The sequence below is a fragment of the Lontra canadensis genome, unplaced genomic scaffold, assembly GCF_010015895.1.
Source record: "Lontra canadensis isolate GAN:19392208 unplaced genomic scaffold, GSC_riverotter_1.0 scaffold22, whole genome shotgun sequence".
NCBI classification, from domain to species: domain Eukaryota; kingdom Metazoa; phylum Chordata; class Mammalia; order Carnivora; family Mustelidae; genus Lontra; species Lontra canadensis.
Window position 1 is genome coordinate 11,178,994 of NW_022631016.1, and position 27,896 is coordinate 11,206,889.

A 27,896-nucleotide genomic window follows, 5' to 3' on the forward strand; every position below is an offset into this window, starting at 1 on the left:
AGTCATGTTATCACCAATTAAAAACATTGTTAAAAGAAACTCTTAAAAGTATGAGTAATGTACTTTTTTTTATTTTTAAAGGCTTAAGTCTATTTTCTGGTTCTTTACAATAAACTTATTTTTCTAAGTTAAAGTTCTTTTTCTTTTTTGGAAGATTTTTATTTATTTCTTTATGAGAGAGCATGAGTAAGGGGAGAGGGAGAAGCAGGCTCCCGGCTGAGCAGGGAGACTGACGTGGGGCTCCATCCCAGGACCCTGGGACCACGACCTGAGCCAAAGGCAGAAGGCCGACACTCAACAGTCTGAGCCATCCAGGTGCCTGTCTAAGCTTAAGTTTTAACTGGAGGAGTGGCATAACCCTGTGCCACTGTGGGTGGCAGCTGCCGGGGAAGCTTCCAGGCCTATCTGGCTCCTTGTCCGCCACTCCTCCACGAGTGCTTGGTACCCAGCTAGGACATGTCTTTATGCAGAGCAAGGACTTCTTAATTTGTAGCCCTTTCTTGTGCTTCCTACAGTGTTTTAAACATTTTTTTTGGAAAAAATGAAAATGCTGAATATGAACCTGCCAAGTCGCCAGTCTCTGAAGCATGTTAAGGGACACCAACAATTCTGCTCGTGGTAGTGTCGTAGATGCTTTTAAAAGCTGTGATGAGGGCGCCTGGGTGGCTCAGTTGGTTAAGTGTCTGCCTTTGGCTCATGTCATGATCCCGGGATGCTGGGATTGAGTTCTGCATGGGGCTCCCTGCTCAGCGGGGAGCCTGCTTCTCCCTCTGCCCCTCACCATGCTCATGCTTTCTCTCTGTCTCAAACAAATAAAATCTTTTTTTTTTTTTTTTCTTTAAAAGCTGTGATGATAAGATCTTGAGGTAGGTACTTTAACAAGGGGAATTCTGTATTTTATGTTAGAGGCTGTTTATTGGTTGGTGTTCCAGCACTTTCCTTTATCTGTGTAATCAGTGATGGAATGATGGTAAAGGTCCAGTCCACAGACCCTCCACGCGCAGTACAGTCTGGTTGAGGATCTGAAAGGGACATGGGACACCGTAACAGAATCTCAGTGGGAATGAGTCCCCCCAGTGGTTCCCATGGCAGACCCATCTGCATGGAGAGCTCTGCTCTGGGTTCTAACAGAGGGCATTGGCATATGCTCTTCCTAACACCTTTCGGGTTGATTTACATCTTTAATGATGCAAAACAAAAATTAGTAATTCTGGTTACCTACAGCTAGAGGGAGAGAACACATATGGGAAGAGGGAGCATTACTTTTGCCTAAAGGATACTCGTTAGAGCATTATCACCACAAGAACCAGGGAGGCCGGTTTTTCACTGACCATGGCCTTGGTTGACTGTCTTAGCCTCACCGGTGCCCTCTCTCCCTGCCACTGTAGACAGCGGTCATCTGTTAGCTAATTCGAGGCTGGAGTCTGTGCCTTTCTAGTCCCAGAGTGACTCTATCTAGTTTTGATTTGGGTCAAAGTGGAGAGGAAAAAAATGAGTAGAAGATGGTACAAAGGAAGAATGGATAAGTACGTTCTTTAGGGGGCTTCGGGGTGGGCTGCAGACGAGGTCACCGTGAGGAGGCCATGCAGGGTGTGTGTGGTGGGAGAGGGGCCCAGAGAACCACGGCGAGAGCGGAGAGGAGGCAGGAAAAAGGGAGAGAGGTTTGGACAGGTTGAGGAATTAGATTTAGCAGCACGGTTGGGAGGAGCCAACGGGGGTACATGATTTTGGGAGACCCATCAGGAGGAGCAGTGTTGTGATGACAGGCGGGGCTGTGTTGAAGGCGCGCGTTCCCCACCGCTGCCTCTCCCAGACTAGCAGCCTCAAAGGCCAAGGAAGCTGGAAGGGAGCACAGCATAGCGAGAACCTGTTTTGAGGGCCAAATGTGTCCTTTTTTCCAGCCTCACACTGTTATTTTTGCAGTAAACTGCTGGGCCTGAAGATGGGCATTTCCACAGAATAGAAAACTTGATTGAAGGTTTGCACGCAGCGTTGTTCCCTTTCGTGCCTCCACTCCTCTGCTGTGGAGAAAGCAGATCCGTCTGCAGAGGATTCTCTGTTGGCACCGCCCAGATGGCTTGGGCTGGTGTAGATGGGAGAGCTTGTTTTCACACAGAACAGCCTGTGGCTGCTCCGCATGCGCCGTGTAGTTCCCGGGTTCCAGTTAAAACCTGCGGTGTTGGGTTTTCTCGGTTCTGGGTGACTGCTTCTCCGTAGGCTTGCCATCTGGCCCCGTTTCAGGATCCGAAGCCAGCGAGTGAGTAAGAGTGTGTCTGTGTGCACCCACTTGTGTACTTGATTGCTTTGTGCCTACCAGTCTGCCCCTCAGCTAGTTGATTTGTAATTTTGCAGTTTTAGAAATAGAAATTGAAACCAATATTTAGAGTTTCTGGAAATCAGATAGCAAGTACGTCCACTGTTCTCTATCAGGTGATTCTGCCCTTAAAAACAGAAGTGGAGTTCGTGGGCTGTGTTTCAGAAAGCTCTATGATCCGCAGGTCCTGCAAGGAAGCCTCTTGTTTGCCTTCCCCTACAAGCCCTCTTTCTCTCCCCCATCTTTTGCAGAACGTGTATGTAAATATAAACCGCATAATGTCGGTGGCAAATCGCTTGGTCGAGTCTGGCCACTACGCCTCTCAGCAGATTAAGCAGATTGCGAACCAGCTGGAGCAGGAGTGGAAGGCGTTTGCGGCAGCCTTGGATGAGCGGAGTACCTTGCTGGACATGTCCTCCATTTTCCACCAGAAGGCTGAAAAGGTCAGTGCTTGGGGCCCGCAGCCCACAAGGTGGTGACCGGAACACGTTCTCCCCCAGTGCCCTCCCCGCAGCCCAATCCCTGGACGACTTTGGTGTGACACCCACAGTGCTTAAGAACATGAGCTCTGAAGTCAGGCAGCTGTGAGCTGAAACCCCAGCTCTCTGACCGTGTGCTGTGCCATCTTTGGCAAATTCCTTCGCCTCTCTGTTCCTTGGTTTTCTCATCTATAAAATGGAAATAAAAGTATCTACTTGAGAGGAGTGTTTTCTCCTGTAAATGAGATAATTCTTGTGAGGTGGCCTGTGTGGTGCCTGGTATCCAGTAGGTACTAATCAGTGATAGCCACTGTTCTTTTTCCCTCCTCTCCCTTCTCCCCACTCTCCGTCTCCTTCCTCCTCTCCTCTTCCTCCTCAGTACTGTCACCTTAGTATTCTAATACGATGCTCTGACAGCAAGTAACAATGCCGGAGTATGAGGTTTTAAATATCAGGGGTTTGCTTTTCTCAGAAAATAAGATGTTGCAAAGTCTGGGGAACTGTAGCTATACAGCGATGTCAGGCCAGGATCTGCTCCTCTCAGGCTGCCTTGGTCTTCCTGCCGTGGCCACAGACATGGTGCCCCAGCCCCTGCATCTCGAGCACGGCACCCACTATAGTCGGGGAAGCATTATTTTCAGAAGGTCCCTCCATCCCCGCACACCTCGCCTCCATTCCCACTGGCCAGGAGTGGGGTGCAGGCTGTGCCCTAGCTCCTGGGAAGGGTGGGAAAAGGTGGGTGTGGCTTTTTAGCCTCCACAGCGATAGGCAGGCTCTGCTGGCCGGGGCTAGAGTTGGAGAGTGGCTTTTGGATCGGCCGCTTCCAGTGTCTTCTATTGATGAAGTTAGTTGTTTGGATTCAGAGTTCACGTTGGCTTCATCTGCTGATGTTCTGGTCAGAATACTTGAAGAGGGAACATCTAATACGTGCCTGTAACACTCTCCACGCCTCTCCAGGCCCCCAGCGAGCTCACTTAAGCAAACACTCTGGAGTAGCACGAGGGAAGTGCTTTGCTCATGACTCAGACTTCATAGTGGGAAGTGTGCGGGGCAGGGAAATACCTCTTCAAGTGGCGGAGAAGCAACACAGGAACTTTGAGCTGCCAGGAAGACGTATGGGGGAGAAGTGAGGGGTTGCCGTAAGGGAGAAATACTGATCGGGGAGGATTTTCTGGTGTTGAGGGGAGACTGCATTCATAGGTATCTGTACTGATGGTGCTAGGCAGGAAATGGTATCTGTGTAATCTAGAAACAGTCCCTGTTGAGGAGTGAGGCCCGTGAAGGTAAGATAAAGGTCCCAGCTTGCCCAGGGTTTTGGCAAGTCAACAAGAGTGTTGCACAAGACCCTAATTAGCAGTGATCTCAACTCTAGAAACCTTTCAAGTGTGAGGCAAGAGGAAACTAAATGGAACAGGAAAAGAAAAAAATGATAGTAGCCTCACATGAAAGGTGTGAATAGGGACTTCCAGGTTCCAATAGTAGGGTTTTTCACCTCCCTAAACTTATGTATTTGATTGGCTTTATGATAAAGAATAAACAAAAGTCCACAGAGAAAAACAAGTTTTTTAAAAAAAAGTAATAGGAACCCCCTTCAGCAGGAAACTGCACCGCACTCACCCGTGCTCCCTGACGTCGGCCAGAGGAGTGGTGTATCATTGATTGGACATCATGGTGGGTGGGAGGATGAGCTATCTGGTCCCTGTACATCCGTCATCTGGAATGGTAACATGTTAGGGGTACAGTAACCCCTGGAAGTAGAAGTGTGCTAATTGGTAGTGGGCTCACGGAAAGTTCCGTGAAGATGATAGGAGCAAACGTGAGACAAGACAAGCTACGTGGGTGAATAACAGAGTCTGAGCCACAGTCACACACAGGGAAAAATCCCGCAAACATGGTAGGATTCAGAATTATAAATAAGCCCCGAAGTTAATTTCTATTCTGACCTGCTTGAGAATAATCTAGAAATGAGGGTGCCATGGGGCATTTTTTTTCCTCCAAAATTTTTATCCAAAATTTCAAAAAGAGCATGGGGTGTTTTCATTTGGATAAGATGAATGACTGTAATTTATGGATTTGAAGGAAACTAAACTAGATGAATGCATTATTGAACACAATTTTGTGGGATCCTTTGTAAAGTGTAACAGTGCTTAAGGTCTCTGTGCATATTGAGTAGCCAGAGAAGCCACAAGCCAGATACAAGTGTAGGAACAGAGGGACCTGGTGTAGAGAGGCCCCAGGGTTTCTGATGGACCTCGACCAAGGCCTGCCCAGGCATCTGAAACGTACAGGTGGGGCATTAGAACGTGTTCGGAGTGCCTTTAGTCTCGAGTGAAAATGTAGTGGGAATCTTCCCCTTCACTGAACAGAAGTAAGATCCTTGAAATTCTAATGCATGAAGGAAGATCACATCTACTCAGTACTTTTCCTCTTCCCAGGAGAGAAATAGCTCAGCTTTGGTCTTTTGTTGAAGTGCTTTGCTTTCCAGTTAACGCTGAAGCTGTTTTAATAAGCTCAATGGGGAGAAGACCAGAAACTTGGACATCCTAAGTTAGGTTGCCATCTTGGCCGCCTCTCTGAACCCCGTCCAGATGTATCAGTATGAAATGAAGTGTGATCAGGAAGGCCTGGAGCTCCACCATGGGAGCCCATGGTTCATGTTTGGTGGAAGGAAGCAGCTTCCCTGTAAGGATTGCAGCTCCCAGCTGGGGAGACGCGTGCCCTGGGCTGCACAGCCGCGCTCCTCTGTCTCCGCTGTGGTCTTGGTGGGTGTTCTGGTGTTGGGGTTTGCTTGTGGTTTTACAAACATAAATCTTGAGGTGGAGACTAGCTGAGGAGAACATCGCCTTCTGCAGACGTCGCGGCCGTTCATTCGCTCTCAGGCTGCCCCTCTGGGGATGCTCTGTGCGCCCCCAGAGTCTCCATTTGCAAGCTTGGAGACAGGGCTGTGAGGCCGGCAGTCTCACCGGTACGCGGTGTTCCTGCTTTTGGTCACATGGCCTGTCTGCTGGATGGTCTCTTGATACGAAACTTTCATAGCTAATGTCACTAGAATTACCTTTTTATAAAGCCAGAAAAAGTGATTGATTTTACTATACCTTCACATCTCCCGTTTTTACTATTAAACAAAAATGATCTGGGGTGTGAGGGTGATCTGGCTATGACATCTGTCACCCCACTGATCACCAGGGGTGATCTGGCTGGTGAGGCGGGTGTCCCCCTCCTCTGTCCCCGCTCCACGTGTGTCCCTCCCAGGGGCTGCTAGCTGTATCCAGGAGGGTGAGTGTTCCCGAAAGAGGATAGTCTTTGGTCAGGAGCACGCCAGTACCTGTGCTTTCCTGCTAGAACCCCCCACACAGACCCTCAGGGTCCCTTTGTGGAAACAAAGGAGGGCAGTCAAACTTCGAGGTTGAGTGTGTGGCAGTCTGCCTTTCTGAAAAGAAAAAAAAAAAAGGTCTAGAGCTGCATTCTCCAGTGTGGTAGCCAGTCACCACATGCCACCGTTGAAATTACTTAAAGTTTGTTAAGAGAATGTAAAAGTAAATTAAAATGCCATACAGTGTCCACATCATGGCTGCTGGCTGCTGTACCAGACAGCACAGACAGACATTTCCATCCCTGCCGTAAGTTCTGCGAATGCTGATAAAGGTGTACCTTTAAGTGAGCCTTAACTCTGATGACCTCACTTCATCTGTGAGTTTGAGAGCTTTGCAATTTGATAATAGCCAAAAATAAAGTGAGAGCCGGTATCTCTATAGTTCTTTAGAATTTACAGAGCTCTCTGACACAAATTGTCGTTTCTTCTTTAAATCAGCCCAGTGAAGTAGATGGGACCAGTGATATTATTGTCCTTATATTGTGTTTGGGGAGTGATTTGCGTATGTTGGGACTTCTGTTGAGGTCTGTGACAGTCTTTTAGTTCCTGACATAATAGAACACTCTTTATTAGGTTAATATCCTTATAAAACTTCACTTTCCATAAAAAGTTTTAAAAATAACATTTATGATAAACATGATCTATCCTAGTTATCCAGATAACTTTATCCTAAGTCAGGGTTGGAACTCGGAGGAAAATAATACTTCACTATTCCTTTTTGAATTTTTAAGGCAAATAATACACATGTAATTGTTCCCCAGTTTAATGGTGTTTTACTTTATAAAAGCGTAGGCCTGACTTTTGGCTTGTGGACAAAAACAGAGATTCTCATGGAATAGAAAGGAATTGGAGTAATTATGCATAAAAATAAAAAGTTATTAAGGAGAACAGGTGTAACGCACGCGACCAGCCTGCCTCCTCCAAGTCACCGTGCTGATACTGTCCGAGCTTCGCAGATGGGACAGGCTTCTCCCTCCTGTGATCTCCATGCTCAGAGAAAGGAGCCGTCTCCCTTGGCGGAACCGGGAAAGAGGGGCTGCTGATGAGTACTCAAGGAGCAGAAATGATGAAGTATGAAGGAAAAGTAGTAAATTGCAAGTTACTTTACTCTAGGCAAATATAAAACTTCTAGGGTAATATTTTCTAGAAGTGAAAACAAAAAGCTGAAGAAATTGAAATAACTCTGACGTTTGAGTTGATATTTATATTAAACATGTACGTGTGTGTGTATCTGTAATACTAAACCAGTGTTATTTTTGTCAAAGAAGAGAAAATCTCTCTAAATATTTGAAAAATTCCCATTCTGGGCAGTTTGTCTCTGTGTCTTCTAAATGAGCTAAGCACCCGTGCTCAGTTGTGCCCTGTCATGAGCCCTGTTGGGGGTGGGAGGTGGGCGGCAGGAGGCAGAGCAGGCCAGAGCGCTGAGCAGCTCCCAGACTGGAAGCCCCCGCTCTCAGCATGTGGAGGGTAGTGGAATAAATGTTTATGGAAACAAACCTAATTAATGATTAGAGCTCTCCTGGTGAAGCTATGTGTATTAATTACTCTGCCCTCATCTGCTTGCCTCAGTTTTGCAAACTGGCTGAGCCAGACTCTTCATCCTGTGTTCAGCTACACTTTAAAAAAGTCATCATTCTGCTGAGCCTCAGAGTTCCCAGTTCTATAGCAGCTCCCGATTTGAATTCATGGAGAAGCATTGAATTCTCTTGCCCTCGCCTAGCTGGATACTGTGTGTTCACGTATTTAGGCATTTAAAGTATCAGAGACTAAATTGGCTGCTCTGGTCTCCCTGGAGTACGGTAGCCACCTCCTGCAACCTGTCCTTTACGGAGTACGTACTCCCCTGGTGGTGTAGTCCCAACCATATGTCTCAAGATGGTGATACGTGCACAGCCTGGGGGTGGAGAGGGTGGAAGGCCGTAGAATGGTCCGAGAAGTTCGGGGAATGAACACACCAGGCTTCCCCCCTTGCCCATCCGCAATGCACGTTATCGTATTAACTGGCCCAGAGAGGTTCTACTCGATATAGGTACCTGTTGGACTTTGCCACCAGGATGCCATTTCCTTGGGGAAGACCTATTAGATGGAGATGGCTGCCCTGTGGTGTGGGTTCAGGCTCTTTGAGAAACCATTCAGGCCTTAGAGCTTGTACTCTGGGGTCTTGAGTTGCCATCTCATAAACACGAGACAAATTACACTGCACAGAAGCCCTGTGAAACCCTGCCCAGGTTTATGTCTGTCACTGGGATACTTCAGCCCAGTAAATTTAGGCGTGCACAATCCTTTCTCCACAGTGGCTAACTCATGGCAGGCCATCTCTCTCTACGTATTTAGGACCTGGCTGTCTTTTTTCAGGTGAATATAATCAATACCCTTTCTAGATATTTGAAGAAGTTCTGAGTTACTTTTATTACAGGCATATATAAAACTTCACGAATGTTTCTCTTTATTCATATTTGAGAAAGGTTTTCAATGATTGGTATTTAATGCAGTCACAGAAAAGGAGGGAAACCGAGATCACTCAGCCTGACCTGTTTGACATTTCTGGAATGCTCCACACAAGAAATCCCTAGAAATACGCGTGTGTCGTCCCACATGCACGCGTGCGGAGGGGAGAGGTGTAAGGCAGCCTTGTTCCTACTTCTCTGGGCCTGAAGGTGTTCGGAGGGCGCGGTAGCGAGGATATCCCCTGCGCTCGTGGCGGCTGAAGCGTGAGCTGCTATCACAGGACGCAGAAGGGCCTGCAAATTCCTTTCAAGCCCTGAGGTCTGCACACAGATATTTTTCTGAGCCAGTACGTTAATGATAAAAGGATTTTTATAAACACATTATTACTTGAGTGACTTGCCTATTTTAAGTTTCTAAAAAAAGTCATAAGTAACTGGCGGGTCATTCTCCTGTGTATTTTAAGAGAATCCTAGCACGTTTCCTGTCTGGCAGGTCCTCACCCAATTTCGAATAATCACCCTCTGCATTCCTTGGTAAACATAGAAAGATGCCAGGGAATTAGAATAAATGAGGTGAAGCCCAGGGAAACGTGTCCATGCCTACTTGGCTTAATTGATTTAGCATCTTTAATGCGGTCTTCTGCCGCTTGCCTTTGACACTTACCTGCGGTGGGTGCTGATAGGGTCTCCCTGGAAGTCTGGCAGTGATTTCTCCACTCGATGAATCCTGGGGCTGCGGCAGGGGCAGGGGCAGAAAACTGAGGAGAGGTTGGAATGACAGTTCTCAGCCAGGACTGCAGCTGAGACGTTTCCCTTCTCATTTATGTGCAAAGTGGGAAAGACCTCTGAGTCAGTCCACCACCTCCCTCAGCCTTCCCGTGGGCTCGGAGGGCACAGCTGAGGACTTTGGGTGGCCTTCATTTGGGCCTGCTGCTCTTCCTGTGTTCAGGTAAACGATTTCAGATACTTGGGCTTCTGCTAGCATCTCAGTGTTAGAGGAAAGTGGGAAGGCAGGGCTGTAGCTCCTGGCTGGGGCCTAGGCACAGGGCCGCCGGGCCTCCATGCCCCCCACGGCTCGTGGCGCAGGCTCGTTGGCATCTCTGGTTCAGAGGAGGGCTGGGGAGTTAACCAGGAGGCCCAAAACCGAACGCAGGGCGGGGTGACCCCAGACGTGTTGCTCCGTGTGGGCCTCAGAGTGACCTGGGGCTGTCATTTCAAACAGCAGGTCCTTGGGCCCAGCCCCGCTCCTGCTAGAACCTGAGCTCAGGGGTGAAGTCCAGCTGTGGTCTGAGGGCTCACCTCCGTGCTGGCTGTGGTGCAGACTCAACCTTGCTGCTTTCTTAGACTCTCTCTCAGTGACCCTAATTTCAAAACCATGTTTAAAAAATATGTACTTCTTAGTATAAATTGCCATTGATAGAAGTAATCTTTTTTTTTTTTTTTTAATCTTCCAAGTACATGAGCAACGTGGATTCGTGGTGTAAAGCCTGTGGTGAGGTAGACCTTCCCTCCGAGCTGCAGGATCTGGAGGACGCCATTCATCACCATCAGGGAATATATGAGCACATCACTCTTGCTTATTCCGAGGTGAGCGGGCAGTTCCACTCAGTTGCACTTGAGATGCGAGGCAGCAGTCTTGTGTCCTAATCCCAGGAGCTGGGGAGAAAGAAGACAGTTTTGTTTAGCCCAGACATGGCTTGTAGATTTCGTGTTAACGTGCAGTTTGGTTGTGGCTTTTGAACAATGTGTGTGTCCTGGGATGGGGTTGTGGGGCTCCTGTAAAAAGGGGTGGTCGGCCATGAGCTCATTTCCCCTGCCCCTGTGACGTTTGTGGATTTCCTCTGGAGTGCTTATGTTTTCACCTGATAGAGTAAGTGAGATTCCAACTGTCTGGACTGCATGTACTTTAGAAATAGGTGTTTTCACGTGCTGTTCCGTCTAGTTGAACTCAGTTTAATTTTCCTGAATGAAACTTTGTAGAAAGGAGGGAAACCTGATATTGCCTCATGTTCTAGGTCAAAAAGCACACACTGTCTTTATTTATTTATTTATTTATTTATTTTTAAAGATTTGATTATTTGGGAGAGAGACCACACGAGCAGTGGGAGGGACAGGGAGAGGGAATCTCAAGCCGACTCCCGTGCCGAGTGCAGAGCCCGATATTGGGCTCCATCTTGTAATTCTGAGATCATGACCTAAGCCCAAACCAAGAGTGCTCAACTGACTAAGCCACCCAGGCATCCCAAAAAACCACACACTGGTTGAAGCTACTAGCTGCTTTAGAAATCTAAGTATAGCATTTTTTTAAATTATTATTTTAAGGTAAATTATTTCTTTACTATATCCCTGTCTTATTTTCTGCCCCCTTTCTCTGGGCGTGTTTTTTTTTTTATTTTATTAGTTGTTATTTATTTATTTATTTATTTATTTATTTATATTTTAGAAAGGGGTCGTACACACACAGCAGGAGCAGGGCAGAGGGAGAGGGAGAGAGAGAATCTGAAGCAGGTTCCACGCCCAGCACAGAGCCCGATGTAGGGCTCGATCTCACTACCCTGAGATCATGACCTGAACTTAAACCAAGAGTTGGACACTTAACCGACTGAGCTACCCAGGCACCCCTGGGCCTGGCTTTTTTGTGAGGACTTTATGGGATCACTTATTGCTTGTTCACAACTCTGGGGCATGTGTCCTTGTTGGCTGTGCTGTTACAAATGAGGAGACTGAGGCTCGGAGATCAAGTGACTTGTGCTAGGTCAGCCCCTGGAGGAGGTGGAGCAGAGACATGAGCCCGGGCAGGCCGGCTCCATGCTCTCAGCTGCCACCTTGCTGCCTCCACATGCCCTCACGTGCTGGGCACAGCTGGTGCAGAGAGCCTGATGTGTGCCTGCCGTCATCCATGGTGTGGTCGTCAGGTCAGTGAGACCAGTCTGCCTTTCTGACTCCGGTTAAATTCCCGGAGGGGAGTGCAGGTGCATGCTTGTCTTCAGCGAGGTGTCCCCTGCTCTCTCTTCATCGTGGGCATCTGCAGCCGTGTATGCTGAGATGAAAGGTCGCCCAAGACTCGAGTTAGAAATACGCAAAACCCTGTAGAGGGCAGGGCACAGAGAGGATGCTCGGTTTACCCATGTCTTCCTTGACCAGAGCTACCAGCACACTGGTCAGAATCACAGGGAAGAAACTGACCATTGGTTTTTCAGTCTGGCACTTCCTGCTTCACCAAGTGGCTGCCAGTCTCCTGTCCTTGGGCCCTAGTCTCCTGATCCCTTAGCGTCCTTGGGTGAATTGAATGGATGTACGGAATGGTTGTGATATTTGCTTCAGAATGTGGTCATACCTCCTGCCCTGAAGGTTAAAATCTACATGATTGTTTCCCTGGCTACCTTTATTTTTTTTTAATTGTTTTTATTAACATATAATGTAGTATTTGCCCCAGGGGTACAGGTCTGTATATGGTCAGGCTTACACATTTCACAGCACTCACCATAGCACATACCCTCCCCTATATCCATAACCCAACCACCCTATCCCTACCCCCCCCACCCCCAGCAACCCTCAGTTTGTTTTGTGAGCTTAAGAGTCTCTTATGGTTTGTCTCCCTCCTGATCCCATCTTGTTTCATTTTTTTCTGGCTACCTTTTTATCCAAAAGATCCCCCACTGTGTGTGTGTGTGTGTGTGTGTGTGTGTGGTACTGCTTTATTTTGTCCCTGGAATTTAAAAGGAGTCCTCCATATTCTTCTTAATTTTATACCCAATGTATTTTAGTTAATTTAATAATCTAATTTATTAGGAACTATATAAATATTAGTGATAGCCTTTTTAATTTTGTGTGCTTGCTTATTTATTTATTTATTTAATTTTTAGAGTGGGAAGGAGGAGCAGAGGGAAGGGGAGAGAGAGAGACTCTTAAGCAGGCTCCGTGCCCAGTGTGGAGCCGGATGTGGGGCTGGATTGCACGACCCCAAGATCATGACCTGAGCTGAAATCAGGAGTCAGACACTCAACCAACTGAGCCTCCCAGGTGCCCAGTGATAGCTTTTTTTTTTTTTCTTTTTTTAAGATTTTATTTATTTGACAGAGAGAGATCACAAGTAGACAGAGAGGCAGGCAGGGAGCTGGGGAAGCAGGCTCCCTGCTGAGCAGAGAGCCTGATGCGGGGCTTGATCCCAGGACCCTGAGATCATGGCCTGAGCTGAAGGCAGAGGCTTAACCCACTGAGCCACCCAGGCTCCCCGAGTGATAGATTTTTTTAACAGTAAAATGGAAAGTTGAACAGATCTATAATTTTTTTCATCGCGTTAGTTCTTGAGGATTATTGTGAGTTCCAAAAAACATACTAATTTCTTTCTCCCTAGCGTACCATCTCAAGGCATTGTCTGATTTTTGACCTGTAATCAGGAAAGTGAGTGTCTGTTGCCCACCGTGTAACTGGGCCTTCACTCATCTACATATTAGTGATTTTCTTGGGAACTGTGCTTGGATTCCTCTGATAGGTTCCAGACCCCTGTGGGGCTGAATAGTTCACTATTAAGGTGCTTGGCAGTAACCAGGCTATGGTCTTAGAGGACACGACTTACGTCGGAGTCAGCCTGACCTGACCAGTGTCATTCTGTGGCTACCTTGGCCAGTTCAGTCTGCCTGGAGCCCTTGTCCTTCTGGCAAAGTACATGATTCTGGCACACTGCCTTCTATAGGAATGGGGCATCTTCACATGGGAACTTCACTTTACCTACTGTGCAGTTTCATGGGAGTTTGTGTTGGTACAAAGTCTTAAATAATTTGATGGCAAGTAAACTGCTTTTCAGGCTGAGGGATTAAACCACAATTTTTAGCCTAAAAACATGTTTGCAGCTGAGCTATAAACTCAAGGAAACGGTAACTTCACAGTGAAATGATCAGAAAAGCCTTCCAATAGAACAGGACAAACTTTTTTCTTTTTAATTAATGTTTGAAATCGTTTCAGACTATAGAAGAGTGTTAGAGTGGAACAGAGAGCTCCCACGTTCCCTTACCCAGATTTCCCAGTTTTGCACATTTTGCCCCATTGGCTCCGTCGCTCCTCCCCTCTCCCTGCTCTCTGGAGTCAGCATATGAGCTATGTGGCAACACAGCCGTCCTTCCCCCAGACCCGGGGCTGTTTCCCAGGATGCTGTCAACAGCACGCATCACACTTGGTGGACTCATCTCATTGGGTTCCTTTTATGGTGGAGCATTATTTAGTCTTTGTGACAGTATTCGGGAACAAAGCACCTTCGGTTTCTAGGATGACCCTCAGCCTGCTGCCCACCCAGGCAGTTTTCCTCCTGTGCTGATAAAAGCCGAGTGTCCCAGCAGGGTCACAGGATGCTGACCCCTCTCACCACTGGTGATGTTGACCTTGACCCCTTGGTGAGGTTGGTGTCTGCAAGGTTTCTCCAGTGCAAAGTGATCCTTAAAAAGATTTGGTGTTGAAGAGCATTTTGTGGGAGAAACACTGACCACGGTTTCTCATCAGACCGCGCCGGCCTCCGCCCCTCTGAGCTACCACTGCCGAGGCCGCCTGGTGGCCAGTGTTCCTCCTCCACTTACTACGTGCTCTGCTACTGTGAGAAAGAACTGTATTATCTTTCTTTCCTACTTAATCATCATTTCAGTGTGAACGTATGGTATTTATTGGGGTTATAATCTGAAACTCTATTTTGATGCTTAAATTGTCCACATTTAGGGAGCAGGAGCCCCTTTTTGTGTGTGGTTTTTGGGTCTGCTTTTGGTTTTTCTAATGCCCTTACCATTATTGGAGCACACCCTTACGAAATTCAGGTAGAATGTTCTCAGGCTCACTCCATTCTTTTCGGGCCTCATCCCTGGGACCCACCATCTCACTGAGGAGCTGCCGGAGTTGCGCTGTGTGGGATTTAGGGACTAAGATGGGGCGCTCGGGAGTGCCTGTTTACTTGTGGGGCATCCGTGCATCCAGGCTCTCGGGGCAGACGGTCGGGAAACCCTTGTGCACAGCTGTGTCCCTGCGCCACCCCATCCGGGACTGCTGCTGGATCGCATCGCGTCTGTGGTCAGACCCGCGTGGCCATACCGGTGCTTCCGTTCCCAATCCAGCGTGGCGGGGCTCTTTCCAGCCTTTCCCTTTCTGTGTTTACAAATTCCTTCTCAGACCACGGAAAGCCTGGCTCCCTTCACCCCCAGATGTATTAGCTGATTGTTCAGGGAGTGTATTTTCTCCATCCGCCACATCTAGCCACTTGGTCTGGCTTCTCTGTGTGTGTCTGCCCCCTCCCGACTCCTCGGGGCCTTAGAAGGCCCTGCGGGGGACACCTGTGTTGGCGCCCCCACCTCCCTGCCTAGACCCTGGGAGCCATTTCCTCTATGCCAGGAGGGAGGGAAGGGAGAGGAAGGGAAGGACTCCTTTTGATTTTGAAGTGATTTTTCCTCTCCTGAATCAGTCGCGTTCTAACTGCAGGGTGCCGGTCAAAGCAGCTTCTCACGCTCCAGCCCGGAGATGCAGAGTCGCCGTCTGTGTTTAAGGGATGTCCTTACCGGTGGGTGTCCCTGCTGCAAGGCTTACCCACCCCACGCTGGAGCCAGTCCTCGCCCTTGTTTGAAGGGTTGCGGTCCCCCCAGGAGGCTGTCCTCCCAGGGCTGACTCTGAGACCCCGCCGGGGCACGGGGTCCTCAAGGGGCAGGGACGTGGAGAGCAGGACTTCACCCCTTCTCTTTTCCTCTCACTTTCCCCTTCTCCCCGTAATTTATTTCTTTAAACAGTGTCTGCAGTTTCTGTTCTCTGGTGATACTGGTTTGCTGTGGGAAATCTTCCCAGCATTTTTTTTTTCCAAGTCACAAACCCCTGCTTCTCGGTGTTGTCATGAGCCCCGGCCCATGGTGTTGCTGTTTGTGATTCGGCAGCGGGAGCGTGCATCTGCCCCATGAACTTGCACTTGCTTCCCCTTGCCAGGGTCGGGGCTAATCCTGGCTGCCGAGGTTGATCACAGGAGAGTGAAGCAACAGACTCGTCTGGGGAAGCTATACTTTTAGAAACAGCATGTAGGTTATTCATTTTTAACACTGTTTTTGAGCAAACAAACTCATCCACCACTTTCCCCACAAATTAAATTCCTGCGGAGGACTTTTAGCTCAGGAAGCCCATGTGGCCCTGCACGCTGAACACGGAATGCCGGAGCTGGGCAGGCGTGTCCGCACACCTGCCGACGGTCCTCGCAGCCGTGGCTAGCGACTCCTGGAGTGGGAGGAAGGGAGGTGGCACGTCGGCCCTGGCTGCTCTGATTTGCAGTGACGTCCGGGTTTCGTTTCTGTACCAGCTTCTTCGTGTAGCAGATGTGCCGACATACTGCGCAGTTCTGGAGGTGACTGGGTCGCTGCCCGTGAAGCCGGTCGGCCTCCTTCTGTGAGGCACTGCGTGCGTGGGTGACGGCATGATTAGTGTCGACGGCATGATTAGGGTCAACGGCATGTAAGAACAACAGCAAACTGAGTCATGTTGATAGCTCACTAAAACCCCTTGTCTTTGGTGTACATGGAAGCTCGGTGGCCTCGCCGTAGAGGAACTTCTGTAAACTGGTCATTCCAAAGCCTCATTAAGTAATGCAGCGTTGCTCTTGATCGGGTGCTGGGGTCAGTGTTTGGCACAGTGTCAGAGGTGCCAGACCGCGCAGCAGTCTCCGCACACCCCCAGCCTAGAATCCTTGCAGGGCTTGAAATACGAAGGAGTAGAAAATGGCAGGCCCAGGTGGAATCTGCCACATAGCCATGTTCTCTGCATGGACCTGATGTAACTACCTGGGCTCCTCCAGCCGTTTCCTGTTTCCATCTTCTCTTGGTTTTTCCTTTCTGGGGATCCTGGGGAGAGGTAGCAGAGAGTCAGACATGGTTGGATGGATCTGGTTGTGAGTAAGAAACCTAATAGCAGAAAGATCAAGAAACCTGCCACTAGAGAACTTGGCCGGGAGAAAGAACCATCATCAGAGGGGAGCCGGGAAATCTGAAGGCAAGAATGTTGCTTTTCTCTCCGGGTAGCCTCCCTGATGCGTGGGAAAATGCCACTGCCAGGTCAGGGCCTTCCAGAAGGTCATTGGGCTCTGTTATTGGTAGGACCTTCTTAGTGTAGCTGTCTTCTGCCAGGTTTAACCTCCTAACCTAGGGAGGAGGTGTTCCTGTTTGGCCGAGGACCATCGACCACAGCTTCAGAACGTGCGGACTCATCATCACTCCTTCCTGTCATATTAGAACTTTGATTTCAGAATCATTTCAGCATGAGCTAGAAAGGCTAGTGGTGGCCATGGAGCCATTCCCAGGCTTTGCGTGGAGGGGTGTGCTCTGCAGGCCGTGGCAAGCCCCAAGCCCTGCCAAAAAAAAAAAAAAAAACCAAATCATGGTGGTCCGAGTTGATGAAAGTGGTGCAACTTGTTTCCTGAAAGTTTCAAAGAAGGACACTGGCATGCTAAGTGTCATCATTTCTCATCGTGCCTTTATATATTTTGTGTGTTTTGCTTGCTTGTTTGGGTTCTATCTGGTGGCTATCATTTCCTAGCACCTTCAGATCTGCACCACCACATTTAGACCTAATTGACGTATTGCAGGTCATATGTGCTCTTTGGGAGGTGGCGGTTTTTGCAGCCCTAAGCAATAATGTCCAGGTGCTATTCCCTTTCCTTAGATCAGAGCAGCCTTCTTACTTTGTGCACGTGAGGAAGACTCCTGGTGGAGTCTCTTAGCTCTCATCTGATTTACGGGAAATGTGGAGCACCAAGTACCTGAAGTAAGAATAGGCAAGTCTCTGTGGGGTGCGGTGGAACACACAGGAATCCAGAGCTCCCCAATCTTACAAATTTTATGTGGAGTTTAATTAAAAGTAAATACTCAAGGGGTGCCTGGGTGGCTTGGTTGGTTAAGTGCCTGCCTTTGGTGCAGGTCATGATCTCCGGGTCCTGGGCTCCCTCTTTAGCAGGGAGCCTGCTTCCCCCCCTCCATCCCGCTCTGCCTCTCCCCTTTGCTCACTCCCATGCTCTCTGTCTCAAATAAATACAATCTTTAAAAAAAAAAAAATTCAAGGACCAGACCATTATTCTGGATTTTTAACACTTAAGAATTTTCATTTGTCCTAACTGATATAGTTACTAGAACATATTAGTTCGTACACCTATAGAACATTATTAGTCTTTGTAAAATGCAATTTGCACTATCCGTGAAGTCCTCGAGCACTGTGTTCCAAGAAAAACAAAGAGCAGAACCTGAAAAAAATGAGTCATTTTGATTTCTTCAAAAATTATAGAAGTCCTGCTCTTTGATAATAAAGGTTGATCTTTTTCTTGAGCTATTTATTATCCCTTTGTGGGACAGGGTTGAACTGCCTGAAAACTAGAAAATTATTTTTAGACAAAACATATAACTTCAATAAATTGATTCACCTGGTTCAATGGTTAAGAAATCTAGAACTGCTTCACATACTATAAACGTAGCCTATTTGTTACAGTACTTAAAGTATATAGTAATATTTTGGCTACTGTATAATTTACAGTGTCTTTCATTATTTCTCTTCTGGTTATTCTGTACCATTTAAAAATCTTTATTTCTTTGCGATAGAATGGTAGCCTTCATAAATATGTAGCATATTTTTTCCTTACGTACTACTACTGTATTAATGAAGGGAGACGTTTTACTGGAAGTCAGTAAAATAGAAGTGATATCCTTTATGAGCTTGCATAGCTTCTTTTCAATCGACACACTGAGTTGGGGCGCCTGGCTGGCTCGGTCGGTTAAGCATCTGTCTTTGGCTCAGGCCATGACCTCTGGGTCCTGGGATTGAGCCCCACGTTGAGCACGACCTTGGTCTCCCTGCTCAGCAGGGATCCTGCTTCTCCCTCTTCCCCACCCTCCCACTGGTCGTTTTCTTTCTCTCTTGCTCATGCTCTCTCCCGAATAAATAAATAAAATCTTTAAAACAAAAATGAAAAAAAAAAAATAAAAGCTGCACGGAGATAGAATTGTGTCTGAAAAGTCTGTTGGAGAAATGCTACAGTGAGCATGTGCTGGAGTCGCGCGCTGTCTGCGTCTGGTCTCAGTGGGCGTAAGCGATGTTCTCTTGCCTGGAATCCGTCTGCCACTGACAACACCAGCGGTCACACTGACACGGGCACCTCAGTCCCTGCTTAGGAATTCCCAGAAGGTGGGGTTCTACTTGTAAGTTTTCTTATGTTGAGGTATTTGTGTGTTCACGTTCTGTGTGTGAACTCAGCCATTTCCTACCACCCATCTGTCATGAGCCAGCGTGTTCTTCTAAACCCAGTAATGGTATCTGCTCCAGAGCTCTGCTAAGTATTGCAGAGACCCCCAAGGGAAGACAGATTCATTGGAATATTCTTGCTCAGATTATTTATTTATTCATAGTAGATCATTAATGGTGTCTCCCGAATGCCTGAGGGCATGTGGTGAGGCCTGAGAATTTTGTATTTCCAGTGTATGTTGTAAAACAGTGGCTTAAGATAAGGTTGCTTTCTGCCAGTGTAGAAGTCCCAAGGCTGGCATTTCAGGGCTGGTGCAGTAGCTCTGTTAGTAAGAGATCTCTGGATGCAATTGTCTTTTGCCCCTTTAGCGGGGAGGCTGCCATTCTTAAGGCTGCCTCGACATTGTTATCAGTTGCCAAAGCTCTAGCCATCTCCACCAGGTTCTTGGGAGCAGGGAGGGGAAAGAGGCAAGAGGGGCTGAGCATACACCACCCGCTAAATGTCTTTCCTGGAAGCCCCCTCAACATTTTTTATTTCTGTGTGTTGGCTACTCTTGCTTGTAAGCGAGGTTGGGAAATGCAATTTTGTACTGGGGAATTGCCATCCCTGGCGATCAGGGTTTGGCTATCAAGGAGGGGCCAGTGGACTTGGAGGAGGTAACTGCCTCCTCTGCCATACCTCTGATCTATAGCCTTCTAACACATATTCACCAAATCGTGTGCTCTGTGGGTTTCTTGACTTATGTTTGTTATAAGGAGTAAAACTTAGAGGAAATATTTCTAGGAATTCTTACTAGGCTCTATAGAATGTGAAGTGTGTGACTTGGGCACTGATTTTCTTTTCTTTCTTTTTTTTTTTTTTTAGGATTTTATTTATTTATTTGACAGAGAGAGAGAGAGAGATCACAAGTAGGCAGAGAGAGAGGGAGAGAGGAAAGCAGGCTCCCTGCTGAGCAGAGAGCCTGATGTGGGGCTCGATCCCAGGACCCTGGGATCATGACCTGAGCTGAAGGCAGAGGCTTTAACCCACTGAGCCACCCAGGCACTCCAGGGCACTGATTTTCAATCCTAAGAGAAGCTACACCCCCCAATGATTAATAAAACATTTTCTGATGCCTGCTATAAAAAATGTATGAATAATCTATCTTCACCTAAAATTTGTGTGTACACATATGTAAATCACATATATGCTACAGTATAAATTAGAGACAAAGGTGATTTATAATAAAATGTATTCCTATAAATGCCTAAGGACATGCACAATAGAAGGAAAAAATAGGTATTAAGATCTTTATCTATGTTGGCCATAGATCAAAAAACCATTGCGAATATATCAAGTGCAGATTGGACATGTGTTATATTGGTGACTCCAAAAGAGAGAATGGCATTATCGTGCTGCTACTTTGAAATGGTAAGCAGCTCTTACAAATTTCAAAAGTAAACCAGGCACTGCCTTGCTTTGATGAACATGGTAATCGCATTCCTGGAAAAATCAGTGTATGTTAGAGTAGGCCAAAAAAAAAAAAGAAGGAAGGAAGGACCTACACGTGTATGTGCTAAATAGAGCCCAGCTCAGACAATTGAGCAGGAAAGGTCTTCATTTTGAGGTAATAATATCCTGGCTCTCTCGATCCTCCCCCATGAGCCCCTTCCCAAATCCGTCATGGTGCGTCCCTCTCCACATCCCTTTCCACTGTATTGAAAATGCCCACGTGAGTTTCAGTGACTCATGCGGAAAGCTCTCTGCTTTAGAAGACTTCTATCTTTACTATTTTTGTTGTTACACATGCCTGATACTAAGTGGTTTAGTTGGTTCTTTTTCACCTATTTTCTTTGGTTCTGTCACCTTGGCTGTTTCTGCTGACGTTTTGTTGTCTTGACGTATTTGAACAGTTTTAATCTAGGAAGGCTGACAACCAGCCTTTGTGGGGAACAGTTAGCACTTCCCACGGAGGTCTCAGAATCAGGTCTTAGAAATCAAACACGTTCCATTCCAGCACGACTGGAGGTTGTAAGACCCTGGAAGGCTCTTCGACGGGCTCCTGGCTGCTACCGGCTTTCCATGTCGATGTGTTCCGTTCCCCTCCTCCTCCCACTCCTGCGGGTTTGCCTCTGAACCCTGCTTGTGTCTGTCCGCAAGGCTCCCATTTGCTCCTCCCTTCTGTAGAAACCCAGTGAGGTTTCCAGACTCAGCAGTATCTGAGCACAGGGATCGAGGTGAGGGCTGACACGAGAAGCCCCCAGATCACAGCCTCCTACATTGTAGGCCACGTGGCTTTTCTATTGTCTGGTGTCGTATTTTTTTTCTACCGCATCTGGCATAGTCCTTTATAAATCTTAAGAAGCACTTAAATATGAAAAATATGTCGTGCTTTTCTTTCCATTTTCCACTTTTATCTTTGCTTATTTCTTTGGCTACTGTGAATGCTTTTATTTCATTGTAATTTGGGAGTTAGCTGCCAGAATATAGAAATAATACTGAAATCTGTTTTAAAAAATGACGGCATTTTGCGGCACCTGGGTGGCTCAGTGGGTTAAAGCCTCTGCCTTCGGCTCAGGTCATGATCCCAGGGTCCTGGGATCGAGCCCCATTGGGCTCTCTGCTCAGCAGGGAGCCTGTTTCCCTTCCTCTCTCTCTGCCTGCCTCTCTGCCTACTTGTGATCTCTGTCTGTCAAATAAATAAATAAAGTCTTTTTAAAAAAAAAAAGATACTTTAAAAAAATAATAAAAAATGATGGCATTTTAATTAAAATTTCTTTAAGTTCATGAATGAAGTAAAATGACACTTTAAAATTTTTATCCTGTGAGGTAAAATTGCTATGCAACTACATCAGAAAGTTTACGTACAGATTCTTTGCCAAGGGCTAGATAGTATTTTTTTAACTGAGGTTTTGAGATTCAGTGTTAAATCTTGGCTCCACTGTGATTGTTTAATTCTAACAATATCTCAAGAGAAAATTATTACATTTGAATTTTAATTTGCAGATAACTCAGCAATGTAATTATATTAACTGACATATGCCACTTAAGGCAAAATATGATGTTTATTCACTACGAATGGCATCAACTATCATGTATGAAAGTGAACATTCTTTTAACTCAGTGTTCGACCACATTTGGTCCTGTGGCATCACTGGAGAACTGAGGGACTTGTTTTAAATTTTATTTTGTTCTTTATAAAATACGTCTTTGAGTAAAACTACAGTTATATTTGTGTACGTGTGTGAGTGTGTGTGTGTGCGCGCGCATGTCTCCAAGCGCACTGCCCGGGTCGCGGCCTGGGTAAAGCGGCGGCCCTTGGCTAATCGCCCCTCTGTTTTGTCGGAAGGTGAGCCAGGACGGGAAGTCGCTCCTCGATAAGCTCCAGCGGCCTCTGACCCCCGGCAGCTCCGATTCCCTGACGGCCTCTGCCAACTACTCCAAGGCCGTGCACCACGTCCTTGACGTCATCCACGAGGTGCTGCACCACCAGCGGCAGCTGGAGAACATCTGGCAGCACCGCAAGGTCCGACTGCACCAGCGGCTGCAGCTCTGTGTATTCCAGCAAGACGTGCAGCAGGTCAGTCTCTGGCTGCTTTGCCGCGGGGGGACGGAGTTGGGTGCTTGGGGAGCACGTGCCATCCCGGGCGATCTGTGCTGAGAGGTAAAGCCGGGGAGATGGGAGGATCGCACACGCACATGCACACGCGCACACAGCTGCTTTGCTTTCCGTGACTGGCCGTGGTGCTGACGATGTGCGCACGGGCTTCCGCCAGCTGCTAGCTCGCGTAGGCAGAGCACGTGAGCCGGGGCAGGGCCGCCGCTGGGGACTCGGGCATGTGTTCCTGAAGCAGGTCGTCCCAGTTACACTGACTGCTGAGAATAGTGCCAGAGGGGCTTCCCCCTGGTTCCCTTATAGCTCAGCATCTCTGTGCTCTCTGGTTCCTGGAGCGGTACGCTCACCGCGCGTCCCTTCCCTCTCAGAAGGCCCTGCGGTTCCTGGTGCCCTGTAGGTGCTTAACAGGTTCGAGTCTAGTTCACAGAAAGTGGAGTTTAGGACTATCAGTGTCTAAGCAGTTTTCACCTTGTTTGTTATTGTTACAAAAGTAAGCGTAAGCCTAGGCCCTAGCACTATTCATGCCTGTCTTACGGGGTAGAGAGGATTTGCCTGCTGCCAGGGTTTCGAGGGTTAAAGCTGTGGTAGCAGGTAAGTATAGTACAACGTTAGTGAGAAACAAGATAATGGTTGTGTCCTTGAAATAGAGGGGAAAAGGGTGTGGATGACGTGTTGATGCTGGGGCTGGGAGGATCCTGGGGTATGTGTGCAGGGAAGCCCGAGGAGGCGGTGGGCGGTAACGGTGGTAAGTCTGGAACAAAACCTCTCTCTCTTCCCTGAGCGCCCAGGAGCATTGTTCAGACATGTACAGGTTCAGATTTCATTCCCCCCACCTCGTGTCATCCAAGGGCCAGTGGGCTTTCCTGCTCAGTGGGCCGAGATGGTGGAGAGTCGTGCTGTGTTCCGATGAGCACATAGACTCTTCTGTATTTCATTGAACATCATTCTTCACGTAATGTGAGTCTGGTGAGTGCAGAATACTTTAAATTTCTCTATAATTTTAAATTTTCACATACAGTGCTTTGATTCTGCTTTTGGGTGTTTGAGTTCTCTGAAGATTCCATATACCCAGTGCCTCCAAAATGATCTTTTGATGTTATTCATGTTTCTTTCCAATGCTGTTTTAATCAAAGAGGATAATTGCCAGGGAAAGAATATAGCTTAGGGAGTAAACAGGGAAGGTCAATGTCAGGGAGTTATTTGTGAGAAAAGAGGTGTTGTGGTTGAAAGCATAAATATTAGCTTCTCCTAATTGTCTAAAAACTTCTATAGACCATGAAGTGTTAATAGTTTCAGTGCAATTATTAAAGGATTTTCCCACTCACCTCTCTGTCCCTTGGATCAAGTGTTTTTTACACACGCATGGACCAGCATGGCTTCTGGACTTGTGTCTGAAGCAGCAGCAGCGGCTCCCCCTCCCCGGGTCACCCCAACTCTGAGGGCTCCACAGGGTGCCAGGCGCATGAGAATAAGCCACTGGGCAGTTTATAGGGGGGGGGGGGGGAGAGGCACCTTTGGGAATAGGCTGAGGAGTCTAGCCATCTAATTTGGCACCAAGTACTTAATGCCCTTGAATTTGAAAACAGCAACCATTACATTTTCTATGTAGAAAGGTAATTATGATAATTATGAGACCAGTTCTTTAAGCTAGATTTTTCTTTTCCTCAAACATCAGTAGGTTGTGTTGGTTGGATGTCAGTGGGAGAAAGTGTTTTGCAATACACATAATGCATATATGGTCCTATTAGCATTCCATAGAAAATAGATAATTGCTCTTTAAGGGAAACATCTTTTTGATTAAATGATCTGGAATGGTCTGGACATGTTATGCAAACAGGAAATTGCTGTGTAGGCTTGACTTGTGGAGCAAGAACTGAAGTTGATAAGATTACACAAAGTAAGCACTTTACCTCGAAGGAGTCCATAGGATGTCAGAACCAACAGTGTGTTTCTGAAACTGAAGCAATTATAACACGTGGAAATTTTTGCTATTTTGAACATATACTGGGAGAGGTAAGCTGAGAATAAATGGAAAAAAAAAACAGTAGTCCTTATCAAAGACATTGTCAGCCAAAGGTAAATTTGTAAAGATGAACACAAAATCCACAAAAAATATAAGTCAACTAGGTACCACAGGTGCTTTTAAAACTGCTTGGTTGTTTTGAGTAATGAAAAGGCATCCATAAATCCTGCTGAGAGAAATGGTGGAATGATGACACTTTTATGGAAACAGCCCTCCCAAAGAGAACAGAGGACATGCATGTTTGTGGAAAAATCTTCCAAAGCATAGAAGCCAGAGGGTCAGTCGCATGTTCTCCAGGAAGAACGGCATGATCGAAGCATGAATAATTTTGGTTTAGTGTTCAATTTTTTTTTTTTCACAAGCTAAGGGAATGTTCTGATTTCTGCATGGAAAGTGTTTCAGATACCCAGACGCTGGGTGGGGGCAGGGGCGGGGAGGCCCCTTGCCGTTGGAGGAGCGGGCTAGGGACGGACTCAGACACACATGCTGCTGCTGGCAAGTAGAGCCCTTCGTCACGTTCACTTAAAAAGAAAACCAATACCCTGCCCCCTTTCTTGTCGCTAGAGCGATGGATGTGCTCCCATTGCCTTGCGTTCACTGTTGGCGCCGCCCTCCGTGGGTGTGCGCTTGCGTTCCTGCCGAGCAGAGCAGCGATCTCCAGTGTAGGCTACGCCGAAGGTCGCTCTAACGTCAGCAGTTTGGCTGTCCTTGTTCAAGGGCGAAGATGCGCGTGGCAGTAGCCTACGGTGGTCTGCTCGCCCGCTCCTTTGCCTCCTCGCCGCTGCAGTTGGCCTGCCTCTCACACTGGTGCCAGTTAGTTACTCCAGCACGCTGGGCGAGGTGGACGGGCCCCAGAATTCCCTTTCCTGAAGTAGGCAGCCCTCCCCAAGAGAGCCTCCCACCGCCACCCCCGCCCACGAGTGTGAACGTCACCCCTCTGAGTTACTTCATGGAAGAACTCCTTCCAGGCTGATGGGGGCCATTAACTGAGAAAACAGTGAAACAAATCCAGTATCTTCTAGATTCTTCTCACCCACATTTCATTCCTTTTTCTTTTTCAAATGTGTGACACTCAGACATACAGAGGTAACTGTGTTGCATATGTCAAAGGTCCTTTTCTCAAGGAATTGTAATCTAGTAAAAGCAGATCATTTGATAGTCTAATAAATTATACCATAACATGCTCAGATTTAGTGTTTAATGCCTCTGGTTGTTGCCAGGTATAATTTCGCTCAGGCGTGGATGTGAGTCATTTCATTCCTCCAAAGGGGTTAGCTGGAGTGAGGGAGGGAGTACAGCTCGCCGCCCTCCTCCATGTTACCTGCCTACCTTGCTCAGGCATCTTGAGGATGAATATCTGAGCTTCAATGATTTGTTTAAACGTGGGGGTTCCAGAAAGCCTCGTCCGTCTCCATGTCAAATGTAGGGGTCTGGTATACAGGGCGATCGAGGAGACCCGTAACGGAGGCGCAGGTCGTGAACACCTTCACAGGAGAGGTAGGTTTGGAGCTGCTCGTTGAAGGATGGGTAGGAAGTCAGCAGGCCGAGGACCGGGCAGCGTGAACAGCGCTGAGATTCGAGACCCAGAAGGCCAGGGCCTGTCCACGGAGTGGCAGGCAGCCCGGCGTGGGCGGAATGGAGGGGTGTGGAGGTGGGAGACGGGGCGGTGCTGGGAGGGTGACCTCATAGTGAAAGCTTGCGACGTGGCTCTGTAAGTGTCGGGATGCCGGGGAAGGGGCACGGTGCACCTTGCCTGAGTGCTTATGTGGGTGCCAGGGCCTGGGTGACTTGTGAGTGGCTGTGAGGCTTACGCGAGGAACACGTACATGGCATCCGGCTCGTCTCAGTGCTTCGGGTTCTTACTCACGGGTCTTTTGCTCGCCTCTCTGACTCTCACAGCCACTCTGTTGAGCTTCCCCCTGCTCTGCTGAGCTCACACCAGGCAGGGCCTGTGCCGCGTGCATTTTGACGTGACGCTCTGGGCGCGGGAGGTGGAGGACAGGATGCTGCCTGGGTTAGGAAGCTCGCCCTGTTTGCAGTGTGGCGAGGGAGGTGAAGGGAGGGAGACTCCAGTTGAGGAGACAGGCTGAGTCCTCTCGCAGCCGTCCATGCGTGTCGCAGAGGAGTCGTGGAGAGCAGCAGTGTGAGGTCCGTGGGGCGCTGATCTGGATTTTACTCACTGGTGTTTCCCAAGTGTCTGGGATTCAGTTCAGTATTTGTCGAAGGAGTGAATGGATAGATGAAGAAATTTAAGGAATTACCCAATATTTCTAATTAAAGATTCTTCTGGGTTAAAAGTTTTATTCTGGAATGGGGGTGGGTTGGCCTTATGTTGGAGATAAGTGATCTAACTAGGAGATCTGCTTGAAGGAATAGGAGTGTTGCTTGATGCTGGGGAATCAGGAGTGGCTCAGGAAGGAAGGGATAATTTCAGTGCCTGGCAATTGTGCAAATGCAGTGAGGTCTTTAGTACGGATTCTGGTCACTTGAATACAAAATGAGGGTCTTAAATGCTGCAGGGGGAGGGAAGTCAGGATAGGCCATCAAGGCAAAGAAAGAGGTTTCAGGTGCCCAGAAAAGCTATTTTATTGGTTTGCCTTGGGTCCTACCTAGGCTGCTATCCTTATGCCACTAAAAGCCATCTCATTGTGATGCTTGACTTAGGAGTTCTTGGTTGGTATCACTTACAATGGACCTAGCTTTTGAGAGAAAGTTTCTGAACCTCATTGTCCTTTGCTTATTAATTTAAGTCAGGAGGGTGGGTTTTTCTCGTCCCACTCACCAGAATCATTATATAGCCCTAGCTACTTAACATTCTCTTCTGTTTACATTCCCACACTCACAGTTTTGATGTGGCTGGTGATAAGAGTGGTTAGAGGATTACCATCTTTTCTGAGAGCTTCTCCATTGGAATTAGGGAGTGCTGGAGGGTAAGTGTTCGGGGAGCTGCTGGGGGCCAGTGGAGGCTGGCGCTGGTCGTCCTGGTGGGTTTAGAGCCAGCTTTAATTACCTTTTGTGGTAGTGAACTCAGGAGAGACTTGACTGTGAGGGTAATCTTAGTATCCAAGCTCAGAAGGAGCTGAAAGCCAACAGTGGGAGTTCAAAGGGTGGGAAATGGGTGAATTTCTTCCCCCCAAGCAGACAGAATCCAGGACTATAGGATACATGAGCTGGCTTTGTGAGCCAGCAGGACAGGGAGCTGGAGCCCAGGGGACTGGGGCAAATCGGAAGTGAGCAGGGGGCAGAGGTTGTCAAGCCCTCGAGGACCTCTGTGCTGAGGAGCAGGAGAGCCCGGAAAACCCCAGGCCCCGTGGGACTCCCTTTTATTGAGTGCCAGCCACATTGCCTGGGGCTCCGAAGTGGAAAATGCACAGGGATTAGCTGGACAGGGGATGGTGCACGCCTGCAGACGTGTTCAGTAACGAGACTAG

The 27,896-nt window shown here is 47.7% G+C and overlaps 1 protein-coding gene across 4 annotated transcripts in view; it reads left to right on the forward strand.

Annotated features, from left to right (window-relative positions):
- Nucleotides 1-27,896, forward strand: part of TRIO (trio Rho guanine nucleotide exchange factor) — a 223,969-nt gene that overhangs the window by 22,493 nt on the left and 173,580 nt on the right. For all 4 annotated transcript variants that reach the window (XM_032861881.1, XM_032861883.1, XM_032861882.1 and 1 more), the window contains exons 6-8: nucleotides 2,566-2,757; nucleotides 10,069-10,200; nucleotides 22,176-22,406. In XM_032861881.1, the coding sequence (XP_032717772.1) occupies nucleotides 2,566-2,757; nucleotides 10,069-10,200; nucleotides 22,176-22,406 (555 nt within the window). The remainder of the gene's footprint in view (nucleotides 1-2,565; nucleotides 2,758-10,068; nucleotides 10,201-22,175; nucleotides 22,407-27,896) is intronic.